Source organism: Bidens hawaiensis, unplaced genomic scaffold, assembly GCF_021521415.1.
Source record: "Bidens hawaiensis isolate Kalapana, Puna unplaced genomic scaffold, B.hawaiensis_p1.1 tig00008029_1, whole genome shotgun sequence".
Classification (NCBI taxonomy): Eukaryota; Viridiplantae; Streptophyta; class Magnoliopsida; order Asterales; family Asteraceae; genus Bidens; species Bidens hawaiensis.
Window position 1 is genome coordinate 438,855 of NW_027491562.1, and position 18,887 is coordinate 457,741.

General features: G+C 35.6%; 1 protein-coding gene across 1 annotated transcript; it reads right to left on the bottom strand.

Annotated features, from left to right (window-relative positions):
• Positions 1–7,203: 7,203 nt before the first annotated feature.
• LOC143636594 (uncharacterized) lies at positions 7,204–8,376 on the bottom strand. Its single transcript, XM_077104156.1, has 3 exons — positions 8,305–8,376; positions 8,031–8,225; positions 7,204–7,603 (listed from the first exon to the last, which is right to left on the bottom strand). The coding sequence occupies exons 2-3, from the start codon at positions 8,127–8,129 to the stop codon at positions 7,208–7,210; spliced, it is 495 nt and encodes a 164-aa protein (XP_076960271.1). The 5' UTR covers positions 8,130–8,225; positions 8,305–8,376; the 3' UTR covers positions 7,204–7,207.
• Positions 8,377–18,887: the final 10,511 nt, after the last annotated feature.

Below are 18,887 nucleotides of genomic sequence, written 5' to 3' on the forward strand. Positions count from 1 at the left end.
ACGTATAACGTTATGCCACTTTGCCACTTTAATGACGTAGTCACGTATAAGCTTACCCTACCACGTACTATCGTTATGCCATTAACACTCTTACTAGACTCTTGCCACTTCTAACACACTCTACCTCTACTTGTCTACAACACACTTCATATCATTTACATAATAAACAAGTCACATCATAGCATTCATACACACTAATAACCACTTGGCAATCACTATCCTTGGCGATGCGTGCAATATCCGAAGATCGTTCACGCACCGGCAAGTATTATAGATTAGCTACCTCGTATAACATCTATAGCATACACTTACCACTTAAGGTAAACGTATTCACACTTCACATCGAGTATGCACACAGCCCCGAAAACATAACAAGGAAATGGGGCTAGAAACTCACCTGATCTCAGCTACTTCTTCTGTTACGGTTACTCCTTCTCGAGCTGTGCGCGTCTAACTGTTTAATAATTGAATATCAAATACTACTCTAGCCACTCTCATTGCTACTTAATCATTCTTACGCGTCTAAGCCGGTTTTACTTCATTGAATCATTACCGGTTAGTTAATCGTTACTCGTTAACCTTTTAAAGGTATCTTTCATAAATTGCCAAACTCCAAGGGCTGTTATGTAATTATATAATTCTTTTCTAAGTCCAGGGACCATTCTGTCTTTATATTAAACTCCTAGTTCGTTACTTTGCCCTTAACGAATTGGGTAAAGAATCACCCTCTGATTCGCTAAGCTCCCATAACGAACTAGCTAACGAATCACCCTCTGATTCGCTAAGCTCCCATAACGAACTAGCTAACGAATCACCCTCTTTTGATTCTCTAAGCTCCCATAACGAACTAGCTAACGAATCACCCTCTGATTCGCTAAGCTCCCATAACGAACTAGCTAAAGAATCACCCTCTGATTCGCTAAGCTCCCATAAAGAACTAGCTAAAGAATCGCCCTCTAGTTCTCTAAGTTTCCTTAGCGAACTAGCTAATGAATCACCCTCTAGTTCTCTAAGTTTCCTTAGCGAACTAGCTAAAGAATCACCCTCTAGTTCTTTAAGTTTCCTTAGCGAACTAGCTAACGAATCACCCTCTAGTTCTCTAAGTTTCCTTAGCTAACTAGCTAAAGAATCACCCTCTAGTTCTCTAAGTTTCCTTAGCGAACTAGGGTTAGGTCAGGGAACCTTCCCTGACACCTTTATCTTTTCCGGCGCCGTCATCGCCAGAAAACCGCGTTTTCGCCGGAAAAACGAGATCTCACTCGTTCTTCCACCGTTTTCATCGTTTTTCATCCCGTTTGATCCAGATTTGAGCTAGGGTGATCCCTAAACTCATCTTAGGTCCGGTTTATACCCGATTCCACCCGGATCTTGTGATTTAAACGGTTTAACGGTGTCGGCTCGTCGTTACGCGACTATAACTAACGTTTTAGGCTCGTACAATATTAAACTATCATTACCTCGGGTCGGAAATCGATTATCCTTCTTCTTCCTCTTGATTTCGGCTAGAGAGAGAGAGAGAGTAGGATGAGAGAGAGCTAAGTGTGTGTTTTGGTGGTGTATGGAATATGTGTGAAATGAATGGAAAATGGGGATTAAGGTTTATATAATTATGGATCATGGGCTTAAGCCCATGGTCTCTTCCTTCCTTCCCAAGTCCATAACCCATATCCATTACCCAACACTAGCCCGACCCATACCAACTCCTACTCTATTTATTTATTTCCCGATAACTCGAGTAAACTTTCCCTCTATTATTAAGTAATATAATTAATACTATTTTGGAAATTTCGGGATGTTACAAATGGTTTAATTAGAAGTGTTAGGATCATTAAACTTTCCAGCATCCATTTCAATTTTAGTTACGAAGGTTACATAATCATCAATGTCAGTAGGGTTTAAAACATAGATGGCCTCCTAAGTTGATTTTTGGGTAATTTTAAAAGTCTCAGTTTTAAGGATTAACTCTTGGTTATGTTGCTATCATTTTCAGGATTCTAAGTGTGTAAGAGTTGGTGCAGTATGGTGTACAAGAGGTGTAATTGGAGTAAAATTTAATAACTCTCTTTCCCCCGCCTCTTGTACTTCTAACAAGTCATTATAAAGACTTTTACTGCTCCCATTGACCTTAGAAACCTTTAGAAAATTTACATGCTTATGGTCAGTATTTAAAGACCAATAGATTCTAATAGAGAAACAAGTTAATAATATAAGTTGTAGTTTCTCTTGGTGAGGATTGGTTTAGTAAGAAATCTGAATATATCCACGTTTACACAACAATTAAACTAATGTAAGAGTAGTAGTAAATTCTAAAGAGATAAGTTTTGATGAAATATTCTTATGATGGAGCCGTGTCTTATACAAGAGGTGTAATTGAGATAATATCAAGTTTTCACTCGCTCACCTCTTGCAAATTTTGTAAGTTATGATGGAGACACTTAAGTCTCCCACTGATTTTTATTATCTGTAGGAAAAAATACAAGAGAAGTTTCAATTATGTACGTGACGTGGAAATTTGTCATATATATGTTAGACTTAATTTGATTTCATTAACATTCAGATGTTTTAATAAACTTAGGGACATATTTAGAAGAAATCATAGTAAGCATATATGAATGGATCTCTTTAAGACCATGGACCATAGAAGACATATTAGATACAAGTAAAAGCCTTTTAAATGATAAAAGAATTATGTCTGAATATTCCGTTTGAATAAGTTCCACGAATGTACGTGAAATATAACTTCTGGTGGACCCATACTTATTTCTTAAGCCAAGTAATGTTTAGAACATCTAACACATGACTAAGAATGAGATTATGAATAATCACCATCATCAACCATGTCATAATTTCTCATGAAATTTGATTTTAATGGATGAATTTTATGGGTCTCATTTCTCTTTTGTTAAATTTTTATTTGCATCATAAAAAAAGTTGTGAAACTATATAGTATCATCTGGTTCTATTTTATAAATGTTTCAGTCCAGATATTGATAACAAATAATATGAGAGTTTAAGGTAAGAGTGACTTTATGCTGGCTATGCAAACCTTATAACTGTCATAATGTAACTTAAGTATTGATACTAAATTCTAATTAATCTCAAGAATATCTAAGGTATCATAAAACGTAATTAGAAAACAGTCTATTATGGTTATAATAGCGTTAACATTTATATTTTGTCACTGACACTCATGCTAGTTATTTGTTGATATCGGTAAAGAAACTTATAGAACTAGACTCAACCCACAATGTGTTAATTGGAATATTAGGATTAGCAGACTTAAATATCATGAATATACAACTATCAATTTTAGCCTGATGTTCTTTTAATTATGAATAATCTTGTTGCTTATGCCTAATCTAATGACATATTTTTGCAATAAGACTTCTCTTTAGAGAACTTAATGCTGAAAGTAATACTTGTATTTTGTCTATGAACCTTAGAATTATCCTCTTTTAGGTTTTAGTGGTAGTGAGTTGAATAACTTCTTATTTTCCAGTACCGGACGTTTCTTTCTTGTACATATGTTGCTGATCAACACACTCATTTTCCTTTAGTACTTTTGAGTGTTATAGTTGATTCTTAAGACACCAAATTGTACTATTGAAAATTTTAGAATGTAATGTACTAGAAAACTGTACTTATTTTCATATGTGAGCCCTTAATTTTATGGGTCATGTATTGTACATTATGATGTATTTAGTATCACCATTTAAACTTATAATTAGAATTTATAAGGAATGCATGCATCTTAGAAGTTATTTTAAGTCTTATGAAAAACTAAATCTAGTATAACTCTAGTGATAACATTTATTTAAATAAGTTATTGATTATCATTATCATAAAAGACATTATGATTGACTCATCCCATTTGTTATGCTCTAGTTTATAATAGAATGATTGTTATTAGAAAGAGCAGTAGGATAGTCGTATCATGTCTTAAGAGATAATTAAAACTGAGAAGAGCTAAGTATTATTGAAACTCTTTATGATGCAAAACTTATATTATGTTTTAATATTAGAGTGGATAATTTGAATGAGATAGTTATTTATAGAAGAAAAATATAGTGAGTAATGTTACGGGATATTATATAATACAGATTAAATTTATGTCATTAGATTAATGAAAGATCATTAATGTGAGGATCATTATATTTTATTGAAGATGTGATATGTCTATTATTAACATTAAACTAATAGACTATAATTAAAAGTTCTATTTAAACAAAAAATAAATTACCTTTGGGCAGAATTAAAATTTATTTAAGTATGTGTGCAAAACAATTGTATCCCATCACCTTTGGGCAGAAGTGCTACAATTATTTTAATTATGCACGTGCTAGTTTTGTTAGATAAAAATGCAACACATCACTTTTGGGCAGAAGTGAGACATTTGTATTATGTTAGACAAAACTAGCAAAAGATTTTAGTTAGACTTGAATGAAAGATTGATGTAACACATCACCTTTGGGCAGAAAATGTTTTGTAAAAATTTATAATATTTATCAAGTTAAGCCTTTTATGTTTTGTAAAATTTATAATATTTAAGGTTTACAAAACATTTAATTAGTTAATAGCAAAAAAATGTTTAGAGTTAAGTTTCCGGTAAAACCTTATTTTTCGGAATTAGTTATCGAGAATTTTGGGTTCCCAAGAATGGTCAGATCTGGCTTTTAGCGGGTTTTTCAGTATTTGGGTGTTTACATGATTTTATGGAGTTTTTAGAAAAAAAAGTTAATTCTGGTATTAGTGAGTTTTCGGGTTTATGGGTCCCAAACCAGTTTAGAAACTAATAAACTCTTAGAACACATAAGCTATTTTAAGCCCATAATACATGATTTAAAATAGCCCGTGAACACGTAAACTGGTTTAAGCCCTTAACCTATGATCTTTATTAACTAAATTAATAATGATAAGATTTGATTTAAATCTTTTTAATGATTCACAATTATATCTGTATCCTATTTTAAGGGGATTCAAATTAAGGATGGTGTTAGGGTTCTTGAGAGGAACCCGGTTTAGCAGAGATGATGCACACAAAATTGTATGTGTGTGAGAGATTAGGTTATGATGTTATTATTCTCTCTCTATATATATACACCTAAGGGGAAACCCTTTAGTTAAATTATAGGTAATATGACCCATCAACAATTACCAAATTAATATATAATAAGACATAGTTAATATTTTAATCTATTATAATATAAATGATTATAATGGCCATATATAAATATATATTATTATTTATTATTCTTACAAGCTTATATATTCCGACGACCCAACTTATATTCCGACGTCCCAACTTATATATTCTGGCATCCCAACAAATATTCCGGCGACCCACCTTATATTCCGGTGTCCCAACTTATATATTCCGGTGTCCCTCTTGCATCTCAAACACCTTTTAAAACACCTTTTAAAACAAAAGCCAGTAAGTTGACAAACAATACCGAGGCATACGCCAATGTTGATGCAGAGAACTTTCGTGATTATGGAGTGGGATCTACAAGTCATCCTTCAAAAAATGTTTTCAAGTTCAATCAATTTGAATGACTTTTAGATTTTGGTTGTTTTGTGTGTCTATCGTTTAAAAACCTATACGACTCGATAATCAGGTCTATACAAGTCGTATAGGTGCAGATTCAAGTCTTCAACAGTAAACATAGAGAACCATGTTATAACATAGGCCGACTTTTTATAAGAGAGGACGATTTGTTTTAAGCTAGGACAACTTCTGTTGGGACGCCGGAATATATAAGTTGGGACGTCGGAATATAAGTTGGGTCGCCGGAATACATGTTGGGACGCCGGAATATATAAGTTGTGACGCCGGAATATATGTTGGGACGCGGGAATATATAAGTTGGGACGCCGGAATATATAAGTTGGGACGCCGGAATATAAGTTGGGTTGCCGGAATATATAAGCTAGGACGCCGGAATATAAGTTGGGTCGCCGGAATATATAAGCTAGGACGCCGGAATATAAGTTGTGTCGCCAGAATATATAAGCTAGGACGCCGGAATATAAGGTCGTCGGAATACATGAAAGGGGCGGCAGAATACTATTTTCGCCGGAATATCAAAACTTGCGGGTAGGTAAAGATAAACATGGTCGCCGGAAAACATCGCAGATCCGTGTTTTTTGCGATACCGTCGTTTCCGACGCCAACACGAGCTCTGACAGTCGGAAACGACGGGAACATACATATATAATTAAAGTCGCTGGCAAACTTTTATTTGAAGTTACACTCGGATCCGCCTTTAACAGTGACATGTGGTGCTTTACGGTTGGCCGGGAAAAAAGTCGGGTGTCGGAGAATATGCAAGGATCCGCCGGTATTATGGATGGACAATATGGGAACTTTTGTTGGGTGTGGACAAATTCTTATGTTGATGAAGATAAGTAGACATATTGGTGATTTTCCCTTATAAAAAACTATAAATTAATGAAGGAGCGACACCTCGCGAAGCATGAGGTGGCCGGGACCATTCTCACCACACAAAGAATCATGTTGAATGAGGGCGTGGTGTTCCATTCTCATGCAAATACATGATATGCAACTATACCACATTGTCTTACACGGTTGTCGAACATCATGTCCATATGATGTATAGCATTATCGGTAGCACTAGATACACTCCTAAACATGTGTAACCGTATTTGTACGCCCATATACCCTAGTATATATGTCCTACATATATACATAATTCAAATGACATTCATAGGAAGGAAGGGTTACGGCAATCATATAAGGGCTAAACAACAATTTCATACTCAATTGATCAAATTAACAAAACTTTTATGAAACCTAAATATTGTAACCGTCATTTATTAATTTTATTGTAGGTGGAACTTTTATAAATAATATACCAACTGATTAATTTTTCATTTATACAAGCTGTCACATTAGTCTTTGTTTGACTCAGAATTTGAACTTGTTGACTGAAATGAGTTCAAGTTAACCAAGTTAAAGCTGGGACTGGAATAAACTTGCCATCTTTTCTTGTAACGGGAAGATCAAATTATTTGCAATAGAATGGAAGTTGGATTATATTCAACAACATAATAATTTGAGTATTTCACATAAATTTGGCCAAATTCTAAAGAAATAAAAAATTTGACTACAAATTCAGGAGAATATGTTTTAACATTTTACATGTGACTAATCTAACACAAATAGCGCATTACATTAACTAAATCACTTTCAAAAGTTTATCTCGCGCCTCTCAGCAAAGAATTTACCACCAACAGATTGACCCGATAGCAAGGCGAGCCACACGGGTGTATCAGCAGCCACCTCAGGTGAAGTCAGCCCGGCCCAGCCTGTCATAGCAGTTTTGACCCAACCCAGGTAGCAACAATTAATATAAATCTTCTGACCTTCGGCCCGTTCTGAAAGTACCCGGGCCATAAGCCTCGTATACGCGTTGACTGTGAGCTTTGACAATGAATAATCAGTATTATTTTGAGGCCATCCTCCGTTGACCCAACTCCCATCTTTGACTTGGTCTAGAAACTTCTTCATAGTGGAGTCAATTAGATCCACTGATAGTGTTCCAACATCTTCTAATTGTTGTCTCAAATCCACATCAGCAATCCTCTGAAATTGAATTTTCAAAAAAGTTAAATGAGCCCATTACATATAGGGTGAGATCATGTACAAATCACTTTTAAGTTTTAACATGCGAATGAAACAAAGCAAAGAGAAAAAATGCCTGGTTGCAATATCGTAATAACTCTAAATAGAGTAATTACACAAGAAAATACAAGCAAAGTAATAATAATTACGCAAACTTGTAAAGTGGTTGATTATAATTACTACTTCAATTTGTTGTAGAGTAGTTATTATTACTCTACATCAAAATACAAGCGGAATAATTACAATATGCCACCGCGTGGATTATTTCTTCGCCTAGCATACTTCACACCGTAAATGCTATTTGTATATGATCCTAAGACTATATGTATATAATACTTTTCTAGTTACATGACAGATATTTAAATGAAAAGATAAAGATCATACGTACGTTTCTCCTGCCATTAAGTCTTCCCAACCGTGAGCTCACCATAACAATCCGTGCACCTTCTGTAGAGGATCGCATCAGCGGGATCACAGCTTTAACCATATTTTTAGTGCCAAAATAGTTTGTGTTTATAACCTTTTCAGCACACTCAACAGAATTCTCTGATCCAGTATTATAACTTATTCCTGCATTATTTACCTATACAAATTTGCATAGTTAGCGCTTTACACAAAAAAATTAATTATAGAATTTACAAAGGATAGTATTATCATTTTACCAGAATATCAATACCACCAAACTTGTCCTTTATCCAAGCACAAAACAAATCAATAGATTCATGGTCTACAATATCAAGTACAACAACAATGAAACATAGTAAAGTATACCTCATAATCCATCCTTATCCTTATTTATAATAAAGCCATCTATCTAATGATAAATATAATATTGTAATTGTATAATAACTACCTCTGGTGATCGGAATAAGGAATGGTGCGGAGGCGAGAGATCTCTTGGTGACGTTTCTCTCTACGCTCCTTCGCTCTCTCCTTTTTATTCATACGTTTTCCATCACTTGATCCAGTTGAATTCATACTCTGTTTTTCCACCAACTTCTGCTTCTCTCAGGTCGCCGGAACAGAGATGAACGGCGGTGTTTGGTATCAATCCAGGTTATAAGTTGCACCAATCTCAAACACTTTGTTACTTTTCAAAAAGTTAATAACTTCCTTAATTTTCCGGTGACATTTACATTTATGCTATGTTCCCGAGTTCATCTATATGAAAAGAAAGGCAAGAAAAAAAAAATTTTCTTTTCTTATCTTTTCTTTTCGTATCTCCTATTCCCTTCAATTTATTTTCCTTCTAAATCTTTTCAACTTGGAAAAATAAAAATTCTTTTATTTTACTCATTATTTTCTCTTCTCTACCCTCTTTTTCTTTCTTCGGGTTTAAAATACAGTTTAAAATACAAGGAAAAGAAATGATAAGATTGGATAGAGGAAGAAAGAAAAAGAAATTATATACTTAAAAGGCATTCTCGAGTCAAAATAAAAGAAAAGAACAGAAAAGAGTGTGTTAATTACATTCTTATGTTATATTGAAAGGAAAAGATAGGAAAAAAATTGTAACTTTACAAATATGTCTTCATAGCAACATGGAAAAAAGAATTAAGATAGGGTAAATTAGTAATATGGTAATGGATTATAAACTTTCCTTCACAATCAGTCCTTATTTGGCAGAAAAGTTTTGGAGGAATAAAGCCCTAACTTTTCTTTCTATTTTGTTTCTTTACTTTTAGAAACAAAAACTCAAGAATGAAAACAGAAAGATTTTCTTATCTTTTATTTTCCAAACCCTTGAATAAAAAACTCAAGAATGCAGATGAAACTCAGGAACACCTCTTTTAACTTTTCCTTCATTTTCCTTTCTTAAATGAAACTCGGGAACACAACATATTTTTTCCATCCCTCATTTTCCTTCCCTTTTCCGTTTAAATGAAACTCGAGAACACAGTGTCACACCCCGACCAAAGGCAGCGGAACATACCGGGGTGCAACGGATTGCCCAAAACACAAGACACTGTTAAAGTGACAATATTTAATTAACTCATTTAAATTCATAAAATCATAACACGTCACATAACTTGTTCATACAATAACCGAATTCAAACATTGCAAATAATATATCGTTCGTTTTGCTAATATCCTAATAGTCTTGATAACGTTTTTGTCAAGTACTCGAGTCAACCAAAGTCAAACCTGTAACATTGCATAAAATAGAATTTTGTCAACACAAAGATTGGTGAGCAATTTCATAGTTTTGAATGATAAGTATATAATAGGAAATTCCACAACTTGTATACGAAACGATAAATAATAACAATTTAGATAATGACATCGTTAATAAGAATACATTAACGACACCGTCTATAAGAGAATACCAAATAGATTCGGATCTTATATGAAATCGCTAATAAGAATACATTAACGACACCGTCTATAAAAGAATACCAAATAGACTCGGATTTTATATGAAATCGTTAATAAGAATACATTAACGACACATTGCTATAAGAGAATGCCAAATAGCTCGGATTTATGAATCAACCAACCAAAAGCAGTAAACACATTAGCATTTAAGCATGTAAGCATATAACACCAAATCGAACATTTATTTAAGTAAAGTATACAATAAAGTTTGTGGTTTAAGACTCAAGTATAAATCGTTTAATTTGAATAAGTATATACTTCTCCATTAATCTTCTCAGTATGTGTATCGCTTAAGTGGTTAACCGTCTTGGCATGAAACCAAATTGGTTAACCATAACCTGCGTTTCTCACCTAATTCGGGTTCAATTACTCTCTCCCATAATTTCATAGTATGACCTAACAACTTAATTCCTCTGTAATTTCCACAACACTGTACGTTTCCCTTGTTCTTGTATAGGGGCACTACTACACTACTCCTCCACTGGTATGGCATTTTTCCATTCTTGAAAATAAGGTTGAATAGAGTAGTGAGCCATTGAACTCCTTCATCCCCTAAACACTTCCAAGCCTCAATCGGTATGTTGTCTAGACCAACCGCCTTAGCCCTTCCCATATTCCTAAGTGCTACCCTCACCTCTCCCTATGTGATAACTCTACAGTAGGAGTTATTCCTTTGTTGTCTTTGCGCAACAGGGTTGTATGTTTCTCGTTGGTCGGTCTGTCTGCCATTAAAAAGACTGTTAAAATAATTTTGCCATATTTGTTTAATGTCTTGTTCCTTGATTAGGACACGCCCATCCTCTCCCTTTATATATTTCACAACTCCTAGGTCCTGTCTTCTACATTCCCTGGCTTTAGCAATCTTGAACATATCATGCTCCCTCTCCTTTGTTTCCAGGCGTGCATACAGCCGTCTATACGCTGTGTTTTTTGCCTCTGTCACCGCCTTTTTTGCCTATTTCCTAGCTTTTTTGTATTTCTCCCTCAACCTCCAACGCTCCTCCTCGTTTGTGCACCTTAAAAGATCCCTAAGACTCTGTTGCTTATCCTTGATCTTGCTCTGCACATCCTCATTCCACCACCAAGATTCCTTGTTCCCAGTTGTCCTGCCTGTCGTGACCCCTAGCGTCTCCTTTTCCACTTGCGTGATGGAAGCTTCCATATCCTCCCACATCTGGTTTGCGTCCCCAACAAGATGAATTGTTGTCATCGAGATGACCTTGTCCTTGAACATTGTAATGTTGGTGCCCTTCAAATTTCCCTATCTTATCCTAGACCGCCCTTTTCTCTCCATCCTAGTCACTTTCTCTGTCAGTACTACATCTGCCACCAGTAAATGGTGCTGAGCTGCTGCGGTCTCCCCCGGTATCACCTTGTAGTCTCTCCACCGTCTTCGATCGTGTCGCCTCATTAAGATATAGTCGATTTGTGTATTCCTTCCCCCACTAGTAAAAGTGATTAGGTTTGAATCCCTCTTCCTAAAGAAAGCAGAGTAGAGGCAGACCTAAATTGACTTGGGATGAGAGAATTAGACATGACTTGACAGAGTTGCACCTCTCTGAAGATATGGTCCAGGATAGAGATTCGTGGATACGTATGATTAAGGTTAGCGACTTCTAGGGGTAGGTACCTAGTTAGCTTAGCTTTGTATTTAGGGTCTAGTTGGCTAGCCTTGCTCCTTGTTGTTTATGTATAGATTTTGTTTGATGCTGCTTTTTGATTCTTATGCCCTATTCTTAGTAGGTTACAGATTCCTTGATTTTTTGGTAGTTTGCTATATATGTATTGCTAAGTGTCTTTGCTTGTAAGATGTATGTTTACTATGATTACCTGTATGTAGCTTTATGAGTCGGGGGTCTCTCTAGAAGCAGCCTCTCTATTCTCACGGATAAAGGAAAGACTTGCCTACATCCCACCCTCTCCTGACCCTACCGATAGCGTGCTATGCGGTGGGATACACAGGGCTTGATTGATTGATTGATGCAATATCACCCCCAAAACGAAAGATGGAAAACGGGGTATGAAAAGTACTCACGTTCAAGTAACAAACTTGATTTGGTAAAATGACGAGTAACCGGAAGGATGAGGTTTAACGAGCAAAGTCTGGATGAAAGGAAGTCTTGCATTAGAAAGGTTGTCTAGGAAGTCTGTAAATAAAACAAATGATAGGAAATGTAAACAATTTAAAGTTTAAGGTTTAAAATGTAAATATTTAAGAAAAACATAATAATGGTCTTTTAAAAATATAAGTTTTCTCGAAACCGGGTTAAAGTATCCAGCCATTAATATGTAATCAACCTATGTTAAGTAATAATGTGGGTAAAAATGCAAGAATGCAAGCCCCTTTATAATATAGATACTAAAACGGGTTTTAATGAGTGTTTCGGGTTGTTGGTTCGGGTCTTGATAATTGGTCAAACCCAAAGTCAACTTTCCAAAATAATGAATGTATTGAGATAACTCAATAAAATTTAATAAGACTTAACCAAGTATGTAGTTCCATTGTTTTAGAACTAACAACGTCCATTAAGCGAGTGTTCGGTTTTGTCGGTCCAAACTTTGTTATAAGATCAAGTTGGACTCAACATTCCAAGTACTTTGAGAAAATATTTAAAATCAGTTTATAAACTATTTTTAAAGAAATATACAAGTCTTGATAGCTAGAAACACACTTGTGTGTCTTAAGCGAGTGAAAATCGGTTTAGTTCGGTTTGGTTCGGTTTCCATCTCACAATAAGTTCATGAATGGTTGCCACATGCCCAAATACCAAAGAACTTGTATAATAATTTATAAATTATGATACTTAAGTTTTACAACCAAAAAGTTAACAATAAAGTCTTTAAACGAAAGTTCAGTTTTCGGTTCGGATCTTGTTTCGGGTTAAGACCGAGGTAAGATTCTACAAACCCATAACCATAGAACTTATAAAAATGATTTTAGAAACTTAAATCTAACAATAAGCATGTTTAAACAATTATTTAACAAAACTAGTAAACAAATTTCGGTTTACGGTTTAGAGCTATTTACGGTTAAACCGAGGCTAGTCTCTACAAACCCATAACCATATGGAACGTCATAAAAATGATGTACAAACTAAAATAAGCAGAAGTTAAGAATGGTTAATAAGCATAAACAAGTTATATAATTATATATGTATATATATCAAGGACTACGTAAGTCCTCTATGTAGCCTTGCCTTAAGAGGCCCGACACTCCACCACCGAGACCGGGGAAGTGACCACCAAAGGTAACAAGGGTGTATATTATATATATGTTGTGCCTTAAGTTATAAGTAATAATATGATGTTTAAACTCAAGTATTATGGTCAGTTTGACTTTTGAAAGTCAAACTGTCAAGAACAAGTAAAAAAGCCTTAAATCTTAAGAATTTGAGAGAGAAATTGAAGTGTGAGCAGGGATTAATGAAGGATGATGGAGTGTATAAATATGATAAGATTGAAAGTGTTTTACTTTAGGTCTAATGGGTAGAAATCGGGTTGGATAAAAGGATATAAACCACAAACAACAACAAACAACATAAATCTGATCTGAAGGACATAGCGCCACGCGACCAGCCTCCCTGCCTTGGGCGCGCAGCGCGGCATGGTCCGGGGTGGGGTGGGATGGTCCAGCTCGTCTTGTGTGGTTCGTTTTGCTTCCCGAAAGTTCGTTTTCGATGTAATTTGAGCGTTTTAAAGGTGTTTTCGAATTCGTAAAAGAACTTTTTCAAATTGAACAAGTGGGAATGATTTAGTAACATAAAATCTAATATTTTATATATTTGAAATATTTGGGATATAAATCAGGTCGGTTAACAACATAAAAACAAATACAAGATAACCCGAAATTGGCGGATGTCACACACAGTATTAGGGTTTTTCTGATTTAACATTTATTATCATATGTGTATACACTTAAATCCTATGGACTTTTTAGTTGTTAATTATAAGTCATATAGTTTTTTTTATTATAAATTTTGTGAGTTAGTTAAATTTTGTTTTCGGAGATGTCAAGCGAAACCGAAATCGACGAAAAAACTTAGAACTTGTAACGTTTGAGACTGGTATTTGGGTATGTGATTACTTTTTAAAAATTTTCGTTGTTATGAGACACGTAAGTATGATGTTAGATGATACCTAGCCCAATTACCCAAAGCATGTGCATGTGTAAATGAGCAAAAGACGTTGGATGGAAGTCTTAACTGATTATGATTGTGAAAGCATATATAAAGAAAAAAAAGGCTAATGTTGTGCTTGATGCGTTAAGCCAAAAGAGCATGAAAAACCTATAAGACATCGAGCTCTAAGGTCAGAAATTCAAAATGAAACGTTGGACTGGTACAATTATGTTGACTTTTACTTTTGTGGTAAAAAGAATAGATTTTGAATTTCTAGTTAATATAAACTAGGATTTTACCCGGCGTGTTGTGCCGAGCAGGTTGGTAAACCCAAGTGTCTTCATAATGCCTCGAACTCTCAGTTGTCTTTATAAACTGGCGAGGTCACAATGAAGCTCGCCGATTCTTTATCGATCTTGTGGATATCTTCCATCTCCAAGTATGGCTTCAACCTATAGCCATTTACCATTTGCCTTACGTGGTAATCAAAATCTTCAATCTCGTGTTGCCCGTGATTCCCAACTCAAACAATCAAATAGGCCCAACCACTTGCTTTTGAGCTTACCCGGGAAGAGCTTCATCCCCGTGTTGTATAACCAAACCTTTTGACCAACCTCAAAACTCTTTAATAAGATTTTTGCATCTTGGACTTTCTTCATCTTCGTCTTTTTTGCCAATGCACACTCGTATACTTCGTCCCTAGCTCCTCGATCTCACACAAGACTGACTTCCTAGATTTACCTGCATTATCATATTTAGTATTAACTTGTTTAGTGGCCCAATAAGCTCGTTGTGAAATCTCAACCGGTAAATGACAATTCTTTCCATACACAAGTCTTTAAGGGGTGGTACTGATGTACATAAAATTATACACCTTTTCAACATCAAATAATCTCTAAAAACTGCAATTTCTATTAAAGAACATAGCATAAAAAGCTAATTATCATAATAAAATGTAATTTCAGGTGAAACCAAGCCCCAAACGAAGAAACAAGCGAAAAGACGGAGAAAAACAGAATAAAACACAAGAAAAACAAAGAAACATGCCCCCTGCCTCAAGAAACACGCCCCCATGCTTCTGAACACCAGAAAAGACAAAAATCTACAAGAAAAGACAAAAAAACTGGGAACAAAATCACGGGACCGTGCCTCTCAACCACGGGGCCGTGGTCACCTTTCAGAAACGACAAAATGAAATTAGCACATGTCATAAAAAGACACGGGGCCGTGCCTCAGAAGCACGGGGTCGTGGTGAGTCATCATGTATGATCTGACAACATGCAACTGGGACACGTAGACACGAGGCCGTGCTTAATAAAGCATGGGGCCGTGCTTCTATCTCCAGACAACCTATAAATAGAGGCTCTTGTGCCATTTGAAGAGTGTTCCTTAAAAAGAATTCTATTCGGTTTTCTCTTATAAAAACACACACTAACACTCACATAGAAGATTTAGTGAAGAGTTTGAAGGCTTGGAGATCATCACCATCAACCATCATCATCATCATCATCATCATTAAGAAGGAAGATTCATCTATATTTGTTTAGATCATTCAAAGTTTAATCATGTATTTGTTATCATCATTCATCTTAATGTTTATCATCATGCTCATTATGAGCTAAACTCCTTTTACCATCTAAAATCTATGAAAAAGCTTTGTTTTACTTGATAATTATATAAAACATATGGTGTAGTCTAGTAAAGTACATGGTTATATTACAATTATCTTTTGAGGAGAAATGTTTCACCATCTTAAATCACTAATTCAAAGTTGGTGGTTGTCAATTCTATTGGCAATCGTTCATGATCGATTCATGTTCTTGAAATATAGAAATACTTTGATACATTATCGAAACACGGATCCTTATATTGTACTTAGAAATGATGAGATATAAGTTATGATGTATTTCTCTAAGTCTTGGTAATCCGAAAATGGCTTTGCTTAGGATATCTTGCTAGTTAAAGAAATCATATGTTAATGGAATGTGTAATTATAACCTACATAAATCAACCAAGGGGAGGTTGTGTGAGTTAACTACAACCACCCGAATTTGTTAGAATTGGTATTTGAGAAATCGAAGTCAATCCTAATCTTTCTACTTTACGAAACTACTTGCCAACTTAAATTGACATCATTGAGATGGCATGACATTAGGAAAGGGTGGACTTTAAAATGCACTTGTTATCTCCTTAGTGCCAAAGATGCTCACTTAAGGTTTAAGGAGCTATCTATCATATATTGCTATGAAAAGTTTATCACATGTTTAAATATTCATTATCAATGTTAGAATGGAGTGGATTCTTGATCTTAGATGGTAACCTTCGCATAATTGAACAACTCGTTCAGAATCTCTCGTCTTGGTACCCTATATATTATATATATATATAAGCATTTATATTTTATAAAAATTTCAAAAATTGACCCCAAATGATTAAAACCTCCGATTAAAGTAAAACAATGATTTATCATTAGAAACATTTGTGTCCACGGATCGATACTTGGTTCTTACCAATACTATTCTACATATACGATATGTACACTTGCCAATGTTGTGTGTGTTTAGTCTTTGTAGAAATCACTTTTATAAATTTAAAACACGATTTTGTGCAAAAGCAAATCATCCAACCTCTTATATTTTATACCACACGCACGCACGATATCAAAGTTTTTGGCGTCGTTGCCAGGGACACGGTACGTTTCTAAGAACGATCCAAGTTTTAATTTAATCATTGTCTATAATTGTATAAATTTTTCTTAACTTTTATTTTATTTCAATTTTTTTACTAACTATTAAACTATATAATTTTACGGCTAGCCTACTTTTTACCTTTATTTACCTTACTTAGCTTAATTAATTTAGACTTTAATTTAGTTTAAAATAGCTTAGCCTAACTCGTAGTTTAACTTAGACTAATCTTAGCTAACTTTTGCTTTAGTTTTAATTTTGATTTAGTCCCATGTATGTCCTCTACTTTTGAGCCTGAGCTTGTTTCTCCAATTTATAAACCGGAACGACTCTTTCGTCGATGAACTCGTAAACGGACTACAGAAACCGCCGAAGCAATCAAAGACGAATCAGTAGACGCCACCACAACATGAGAAAATCAAACAGAAGAAATGATGACGGCCCAGAACAATGAGCCGAACATGAGCCAATATGCCAAACCAACTCTCGAAGGCTACGACAATGGAGTGGCTCCACTTGATATCACCGAACATTTCGAAATCAAATCAAGCACCATTCACATGGTGGAAAATTCAGTTCTACAGTCTCCTCGACGAAGACCCTCTTTCTCATATATCTCGATTCCTACGAATCTGCGGAACCTTTAAAATTCAAAACTGTTCAGAAGATCAAATCAAACTCAAACTCTTTCCTTTCTCTCTAAGGGGTCAAGCCTTAGAATGGATAGAATCTATTTCCTCTGGTTCCATCACTACTTGGGACCAGATGGTTGAACAATTTCTCCTCAAATATTTTCCGCCCGATAAAATTACCAAATACCGAGCCAGCATTACCGGATTCCGGACCGATGATGATGAGTCGTTACACGCAGCAATGGAAAGATACAAAAGTCTTCTGAGAAGATGCCCACATCATGGACTGAGCGTATGGTTGCAAGTACAAACTTTCTTTGACGCACAATCCAGTCAAAACAAGCAGGCCATCGGCCAAATCGCTGGTGGAGACCTGGGATCCAAATCACGTAACGAAGCATTTGAAGTCCTGGAGAAAGCTGCAAAGAAGAGTTTCGCTTACAACCCACCAAGATCTACACCTACCCATAAAGGAATACACCACGTCGATTCTAACACTCTTGTCACAACATAGCTTGAAGCCCTTTCTAAAAAATTCGAACAACTTCAAGCCGAGCTATCAAAAACCAGATTCACCTGTGACACTTGTGGAGGAAGTCATAAAATAAGCGACTGCAAAGAAGTCATAATGGCCATGGAAGAAGTCAATTTCATCGCTCGACAGAACAACGCTTTCAGCAACAACTACAATCCAGGATGGAGAAACCACCCGAATTTCAGCTGGAAAGACGGAGGTAACACTCAACCCTTACTCGGATTCGAGAAAAGACCGATGAATTAACCCTTCCAGCCTAAACCTCAATTTCAAGATCAAAGTTCTAGTAGCCATCAAAACTCGAGCTACTCAAAGATTGAAGAGATGTTAATCAACTCATGACCAAAACAAATGAAGCAGAGAAGAAGGCCAACTCAAGAGCTGCTGATATCAGCGGAGTGTTGTTAAAACATGAAGCCGATCTCAAAAGCCAACAAATATCATTTCAGAATCTAGAAACTCAAATCGAACAAATTGCCCGAAAATTATCCGAAAGACCACCTGGCACTCTTCCAAGCAACACAATCACCAACCCGAATGCAACAGCTAACGCTGTTACACTCAGAAGCGGTACAACTACTACTTCAGAACCAGTTACGGAAAAGGAGTCTCCTAATGAAACACAGGAAAGACTGACCCCGATGGGCACCGTACAACCCAAGAACCAAAGCCCACCCGCATGAGCATTCAATTAGCTGACCGACCTGTTAAATATCCTCGGGGCATTGTTGAAAACATGCTTGTCAAGATTGACAAATTTTTTTCCCAGTAGATTTTGTGATTTTAGACTTGGAGGAAGACAAAAGTGTACCTCTGATTTTAGGAAGACCCTTTTTAGCCACCGAAAAGGCTATTATTGATGTTTGCACCGGCTAGCTCACTCTCAGGGTCAATGAC

What these genes read in the sequence shown, in the direction of transcription:
- LOC143636594 (XM_077104156.1), bottom strand. Translation starts at nt 8,129, where the DNA reads ATGGTTAAAGCTGTGATCCCGCTGATGCGATCCTCTACAGAAGGTGCA. An exon ending in GACTTAATGGCAGGAGAAAC is followed by an intron (nt 7,604 to 8,030) that starts GTACGTATGATC and finishes ATTCAATTTCAG; the next exon opens with AGGATTGCTGATGTGGATTT.